General features: G+C 34.3%; 1 protein-coding gene across 1 annotated transcript in view; it reads right to left on the reverse strand.

Annotated features, from left to right (window-relative positions):
* LOC105293109 (lipase member N) overlaps positions 1–1,621 on the reverse strand; it is a 17,590-nt gene extending 15,969 nt beyond the window's left edge. Inside the window, exons 1-2 of the mRNA XM_011361613.1 lie at positions 1,514–1,621; positions 789–906 (exon numbers count right to left, since the gene is read on the reverse strand). Coding sequence (XP_011359915.1) covers positions 789–906; positions 1,514–1,621 — 226 coding nt within the window. The remainder of the gene's footprint in view (positions 1–788; positions 907–1,513) is intronic.
* Positions 1,622–8,547: the final 6,926 nt, after the last annotated feature.

The raw sequence follows: 8,547 nt of genomic DNA on the forward strand, positions 1-8,547 counted from the left end.
AATTTTTTTCTTAGGGAAAGAAAATGTCAAACAGCATGATTATAGCTGCCTCTGAATGTGGATGGTGGGAAAGATGATGCAGTGATCATGGTAAATGATTAGCCACTGAGGCTTTGCAGAGATCTTGCTTTTTCTTCTCTCTCCTTCTTCAGAGGCTTTGCAGTTATATCTTCCTTTTAAAGAGTAGAATTCCTCTGCTTGTGTATGCCTGACTCCTCATTCGAGAATGAGGGTTTATTAACACCATGCTTTTTCATTCCACACATCATCACTTGGTCCCTCAAAGCATATGTGAATATTAAAGTTTTTTTTCCCCCTAGAAAAGTAAGTTTCAGAAATGCCGGTCATTTGACTTGATTTTTTATCCTGCAGAGGGAGGGCTATTGATTCTAGTGGAGGCAGGAGAGATGCTTTTGGGGTACCTCATAGCCAACTTCACACAACTCAGCTAATGTCTTTCCAACAGTGAGAAAATTCACTTTCCTAGAACACAACAAATTTTCACATGAGAAATCAGTAATGAGCTAATAAAATGTAGGCTCCACCTTTGTATTTACACCCTAACAAGCAAGCTTGGTTGCAGTCAGCAAGATCAGTCTTGCCCTTTATATTTTTAGGTTCTTGGCAGTCACCAGAGAATGGAAAAAAAATGAGACTCTCTGTTAACCATTTAAAGACTAATCCAAAATTCAAATAAATTTTGATAAATCAGTCACTTACTTAAAGAATAGCCGTACTAAATTTTGATCATATTCAGTCCTTCTTATTAAGAGAGACACATCTTGTACCTGTGCTCCTAGCATCTCTTCGCCCATAGGGAATTCTGTTGACGCTCAGTATGTACCCATCTTGAGTGGTGACTTCATATTCTTCACTGGGGTAACCATTGTAGGTGATTATTTCACTCTGCCCAGTGAAAATACAAGCATTAGCTGAACATCTTCACTAAAGTTTATCAAAAGGAACTAGAACAAAGCATCTGGTATGTATTTATTGAGGTTAATTATCTTAATCTGTAGTCCCAGATAACTGTAAAATTAATTTACTACATAAAGTCTTGGTAATAAAAAATATGTAGAATATTAGAAAATGTCTACTATTGGCATTTTTGAGGGGGGATAATATTTAACATTGACACATTCTTTTGACAAAACTATATTTTCAAGTCAATTTTCTTTTGACACCTCTCTTGGTTTAAAGATAATAAAACCAGTAGTCAGGCAGAAAGCAGTCATATTTACCATCCAGATGGCTTAAAACATAAATTCTTAATATTCTTAAAATATAAATTCAAAAGAAGAGGTTGTCTATAAAAATACAGTTCCGTTTTGTATTACTAGAAAGTATTATTTATTCAGTCAAAAGAGTAGATATACCTAGCTTGACTCTTAGAAAAATGTTTAAAATAATCTGTTTTCTTATCAGAGATTTTCAGCTATAACAGGACCTTTAATCATTTCATAACCCATTAATCGACATTATTTGATGTTTTTTGATATTTTCCGTGACTTACAATATTCATCCACACCTCAGGATTTGCTTCATTTTCCAAATTAAAGAATCTGTCAGCATTTAAAATTCCACAAATCAAACATGTTGTTGTAAAAAACAGCCACATCATGGGAATGAATGCCTGACATAAAACATTTAATAATCACAGATTAATTTTATATATCAAAGTCAGTTAATGAAATGAAGATTGTGCCCTAATAAAAACTTGACTAACATTCTGGGAAAGATGAGAAAGTGTGGAAAGGAGAAAATAACAGTGAGCTAACTCTGAGCATTATTAAATTATTTTTTCACTTAGAAACTACCCTTGACATAGTTCAGTTCTGAAAATGAAATAAATTTAGCCTAGTATGGAGGCTTATCTTTTTGTTTTATTTTAGTCAAAAATTTTCAATTATTTTAAGTCTTTGCTCACCAGAACACCTAAAGATTCAGAGGACAAGTTTTCATACCATGGCAAAGCTAAGAGTGGAGTTATCCTCTAGTCTAGCCCAGCATCCCACAAAATGAACAAGAACTGAAGCTTCGACCATAGAAGTTTACTATCGGTTTCTAATGATGTGATTATTCTCACATAGACACCCAATGGCAGATTTTAAATAAATGTGCAATCTCTCCTCCTTGGCATTGCTTAAAAGCATGTCTCTTCAAAGGCAGGCTAACATCATTGCAGTGGAGAGTGCTCATCGTACGAGAGTTGCAACTCAATAGCCTGAGATTGAAGATCAACCTCACTACAAACAAGATTTCTAAATGTAGGTAATAAATTTAGTAGCTTTTTCTCTTAGTTTCCTTGTTGGTAGAATTAGAATAATAGTGTTACAGGGTTACGGGGACTATTATAGGGTTATAGAGAGGATTAAGTGAAATGTAAAGCACTAAATGGAGTGTAAACTTTTTCACTACTTAATCCAAGAATGAGTAAGAAAGTAATAGCAGAGAGGTTTTGTGGTAACAAATTAATGACTGACTTCTAGAAATTCAGAATTTACTTTTGAAATTAAATAGCTTTCCATACATTTGCTATCTGGTTGAAGACCATTTTATATCTGTAAATGATATATAATTTAAAACATTTTTGAAATGAATCATAGCTAATATCTATTGAGTGCTTAGCTTGTGCCAAGAATTATTCTAAATACTTCACATAGTTATTTAAACCTTAAAGAAACTCCATGAAGTAGTTACTATTATTAGCTTCATTTTATTAATAAAAAAACAGAGGCTTAGAGAGATATAAGATCTGCCCAAGGTCACAGAGCCAATAGGTGACAGAACTAGTACAGGAATACAGGCAGCCTCTCTCCATAGCCCTTATGTCTGACTACCACTCCCATTTGCCTCCTAGTTGCGATAAATCTTGATCTTACCTTGTTAGATAAGCTTCCTCTGCTCCCAAAGACTCCTTATGGATTAGGAACTTCTGATCTTCGGCATGTGACATCAGGCTGAAGAATGAGATATGGTTGCAATGACAGTTAGAAGCTAGAGAGATGAGAGACTGGAAACCTGTGGACATCGAGAGGCCCTGGGCTGTGACACACACACAGGGCGTCTTCCCAACACACCGAATGCTATGATGCACTTGTGGATTGGGAAATAGTGGTCTATATGATGCCAAATAACCAGTTTGAATCCTTCATGCGTCCATTGAGTGTCTGTGGCTGTTGGGAGTTTTCAGCAACATTTTGAAACCAGTGAGTCAAATGGGGAAGGATGTATTCAGGATCTTAATACACAAAATCAGAGATAATAATATCTACCTCCTCAACCCCACAGCATTACTGAGAGGGTCAAATGAGGTAATGAACAGTTGACCCTTGAACGACACAGGTTCCAACTTCGTGGGTCTACTTACATTCAGGCTTTTTTTCAATAAATACTGTAAATATATTTTCCCTTCCTTATAATTTTCTTAATAACATTTTCTTTTCTCTAGCTTACTTTATTGTAAGAATACAGTATATAATATCTATAACAAATAAAATATGTGTTAATTGACGATGTTATTGGTAAGGCTTCCTGCCAACAGTAAGTTACTAGTAGTTAAGTTTACAGGGAGTCAAGTTAAACACAGATTTTCGACTGCCCAATGGGTCAGGGCCTCTAACCCCTTCGTTATTCAAGGGTTAATTGTATGATAAGGTACTGATGTCAACCATCTAGTGTATAGGGATGTGACTGAATGTAACTAAATTGAGAAGATGAGGCCAATTCTTGAGTACAGAAAGAGTTTGGAATTAGTAGTATGGCAGAGGAAACTAATCCGTAGCTAAAGAGATTTGATCTGCTGTCAGCTTTGGTAGTGATCACTGTGGGTGCCGACACACAAACCATTGAGCCACTACCTTAAACAAGATAGAGATGGAAGCCTGAGGAGAATGAAGATAATTTAGCTCTGAGCCCCACATGAAATACTAGATAATGGAGGTGCATTTCCCTCAATTTTCTACTTCATTTTGTGTGCCTGGAGAGTCTAGGCAGTAATTGAATCTCTTTCATCTCCCAACATAAAGAAGGGTAAGTTGCTACCCAGCACGATACAGAAGTTTTAGTTCTATTAGTTTGGACTTACTTTCAAATCCTTTCAAAAACAAAGATATCATTTATATTTGTACAAATCCTAAGATCTGTTCCACTTGAGTGAGAAATTTCATGCCAATAAAATAAATGTGGAGTGAAAGGAAGCACTCAATTTGTTGGACTAGATGGAAATATTATGTAGCAGTCCATACTCAGTCAGTCTTTGATGAAAGACTCAACCATGCTTTGCCATGATGGACAGTACAATGGCAGAGGTATGTGAACTTGTCTAGAATCTCTTATGGGTCATAATTTTAAAAATAATCCCTTTAAACAAAACTTCCAGGGATTCTTTGGAGAGTTCTAGGAAGCACAATATTATTGTTATTAATGTTGATTTGTTGCCATGACTTTAGGTCAAAATAGCATGAAATAGTTAAACTTCTCAGACCTTTACAGATTGTAGACCAGCTTAAATCTTAGAAATTTCTACACCATTGCCTCCTCATATTCTTTCCTCAACTGAGTGTTATTTGAATAATCTAAAGAATTCTTCCATTTCTTTTGCTTGTACAGATACAAAGCCATATCAAATAAATGAAGTTAACTTTTTCCACTATGTTTTCATCATTCTTATGTAAACTTGCCGTTTTGGTAAGTATTGAATATATTGAAATTAATTAAAATGAAATACATAGAAATTTCTTTCTTGGTCCTGCAAAATACAAAATGATAGCTCCTACCCTTTAGAAGCTCAAATTTTACTTGCTTTTTTTCTTTTTTTCATAAAGCTGGATGATATTAGAGCTGGAAAAGGATTTGGGGGGAAATGTAGATTAAGGAGCAACCTTTCAGAAGCCCTGTGGTATTTCTGATATTTTGACTCAAGGATCATATCACAACCTGAGCAAATTGTTTAATGATGGTCACTATCTGGGTGGCCAAAATACATGGTTGAACATAGATCTTTGCACTTGATATCTACTTGTAAAAATGATTATTATGTTTCTTCCAATGTCATAAGTCATCTTTTGCTATTATTATGCCTCATCTTTGTTTGCTTCTTTCTCTCAAAAGACTGCCTTTTCTTAACACGACTTTGTACCAGAGGGGTCATAATTTCACCTTGAAAACAACTCAAAGTTAAAAAGATTAGGCATAACCAACAAAATAAAAACTAATAAGAATTTTGGAAAAAGAAATAATTTGAAACCTTACACCCTTGAGACAAATTTTGCCCTGGAGCAAAAGACTTTGTACCTGGAGCACAGAATTTGTTGCTAGCTCACTAGACAATGTATCCAATTCACTATGCATCCTAAAATTTCAACAGGGCTCAATAAAGCGGTCAGTGGTGTGTGTGTGTGTGTGTGTGTGTGTGTGTGTGTGTGTAAAATGATCGATTAGCACACTTTGGCTTTAGAAAAGGTACATTAAATTACATTTAAAAAATTTATTTCTTTGTCCATAAAGTAAAGTTGTCAATGTTCATGATATCTATAAAAAACAGTATTGTTTTGAGATAACCTATTAGAGTGGAGCATGTTCTCTTTAGTATTGGTGTCAATGCATATCTATTTCAGCTCCACTACACTACACTCATCTTCAAACAGTATGGCTATGATAAAGAGGCAGAAAAGAGAAATGACAAATAAAAAATTCTATCTATAATAAATGACTGAAAAATTGAAGGCTTTTGAAAGGAGGCCGTACATAATAAGCTAGTTGAACATATATCCATCCCAAAGCAAAATCCTCAAAAGAAAGGTTACTTATATTTAAAGAGAAGTTATTACCGAAAGTGCTGGCTATTGCCTGTGATGACATCCACGACTCAGAGTGGCAGGATCAGGACACTATTGGTGGCAAAAGTTAAAGCTTTGTGAGAATGAAGAGGAAGGGCCATACCATCGAATAGGAGGAAATTTATACCATCCATTCCTCCAAGCAGGTTTACCTGCCTAACTGCTTACTTAATGTGCAGAATTTATGTATGGTATTCACCAGAGCTCATTCTGTATTTGAATTCCTGTAGGAGGTATATTCAAATGAAGATTCTTTTTTAAAAAACACACACAGCCAGAAATTCAAGTTGGATCTAGTTTTAGAAACAGTCTCATTAATTTGCAAAGGTAAATAAATGGTGATTGGAATGTGCAAAGAGGTAGCACTGATTCTTTTGATATAGGCTCTTATTTCTTTTCAGTGTTAATTTTCTATGTATTTAAATTACTATTAAATCATCTTCAAATCTCCCAGCACTCCTGAAAATGGGTAGGTGGTTTTTAGTATCACAGTATCTTGATTTCAGCCCTCTTCTAATCACCATCAACAACAAAACTATTTGCTGAGTGAATGAATAAATGACTCTAGAAGTTGAGAAATGTTGCTTAGTTACTGAGGAATACTAATGATGTTATGCTACCAGCTTGCCTATAAATTCTACTGGATCTCTCTCCTAAGTATGCTTCGGAGGACATTATTTCTTAACATTTCTATATAGTAAATTTAATAGGAGAAAGTAAATTCACAGGAAAATTCATCAGTCTTGTTTTGTTTTTATATTAAATTGCTACTCATTAGTAGTTTTTCTGCTATTCGGCCTTCAAATTATCTTTAAACTTGATGAGGACTATGGCACAATCTGATATTTCACACACTATATATTCTCTCATTTTTCCATACATTAAAAAAACCTTATAAATGCAGAATTATTCAAGTTTTCTACAAATAACTAGATTTTTCAGGCAATAACCTTACTCCTGATTCTCTATACTAGTGCTGTCCAATAAAAATGTAATGTGAACTACATGTAAAAAATTTCTTATAGCCTCATTTTTTAAAAGTATAAACAGTAAAAAGTAAAATTAATTTTTGTATATTTTTATTAATTATAGAATTTCCATTCATTTTTTTTGCACTGTCTTTGAAATGTGATAATTATGTTACATTCTTCATTAGGACTAATCACATTATAAGTGCTTAATAGCCACATCTGACTAGTGGCTGTACTATCAGTGTTTTTTTCTTGAAAATTTTTTCAACCAGGTTCTTTATTTTTTCATATAGTACTCACCCCCAAAGACGTATTTTGTATCATATATTTATTTGACCTGAATTGAATAAATGCCTACCAAAATTCCTACTATATGAATCATTGAACATATCTTCTCAAGTGCTTAGCCTCTGCTCCTCAGCTGAGCTTTGAGTATTATTGTCTAGCAAAAAAGACATGTACACAAACATTTAGCTACAATTCTTTATCAAAAGCACAACATCCACCAGTGCTCTTAAAGTCAATAAATCTAGAAAGATAGCTTGTTACATTGACTCTACTCCGATAATAAATGTCAAACTATTATTTAAGAGTATTTTAGTGATTTAAATTTTCCTGATAGATGTCACCAAAATGATTATGCCATTATTTAAATTATTTACAAATTTGACGTCTTACTGGATCTAAATCTTCTGAATGTTGATTGACTAAACAATGGTTATATATGTGTGTAATTAACACAGCAACTTTCTTGAGAGATTTTGCTTTAAGGCGATGGGTATCAGCACAAATTCACCAAATGTCCCTAAAAGAGGACTGAATTCTTAATGTAGAACTGAGAAAATATTCATCCATGGCTAGCTTTGTAGATCCAAATCGGCATGTAATAACTAGCCTAAGCTGCTTTCATCTCCTGCTGGACCACAATTTTCTAACTAAATTCCCTGCACCTGTCTAATTCATTTTCCACAATGCAAATGTCATTGTTTTAAATCACACATCTGACCTGATTCTGTTTTAAGCACTATTGAGATTAAAATTCTTTAATGGCTTTGCATTCAAAATTTTGTGGCCCGTTAGGAAAGCCTACAAACCAGGCTCTTCCTACCTCTTTAAGCTCATCACACCCTGGCTTCCTGTGCTTTTTAAATCCTCTCCAGTAAGCTTAGCTCTTTGCCACCTGAGCTAGACCCCTGCCTGTAATATCTGGCAGATTTTAGAGATCTCAATCAAAATTTTATTTCCTTGGAGAAGACTTCCTTGTCCACCTTGATGAAGGAGCACTTCATATTGGTGTATTCAGCACACTTATAATGAAAAATAATTATACGAGCAAGCCGCTGAAGAATGTCTCCTTTTTCATTAGTCTGTAAGTTCCACATGGGCAGGAACAGTATCTACCTTATTATTCTTCATGTTCTGAATGCCCAGCTAGTTCATAATAGATCTATCATTACAGCATAAAAATTAAGAGCATGGTATTGAAAGTCAAGATTCCAGTTAAGAGAACTGATATTTTGAGGCAAGTTGCCCAATATTTCCAAACTTCAGTTCCTTAATCTATAAAGAAGGGATAAAAATGGTACTATTTTATAAAGCTATTATGAAGATTAAATGAAGTGAGTTATGTAAAGTGCTTAGACTGTTATTCCCTTATAGAAAAGGCTCAGTGCAGTTGAATGATTGTGTAGGTAATGGTTTCTGTCAAACCATATACTTCCTCTGTGTATTTTTTT

Source organism: Pteropus vampyrus, unplaced genomic scaffold, assembly GCF_000151845.1.
Source record: "Pteropus vampyrus isolate Shadow unplaced genomic scaffold, Pvam_2.0 Scaffold68, whole genome shotgun sequence".
Lineage (NCBI taxonomy): Eukaryota > Metazoa > Chordata > Mammalia > Chiroptera > Pteropodidae > Pteropus > Pteropus vampyrus.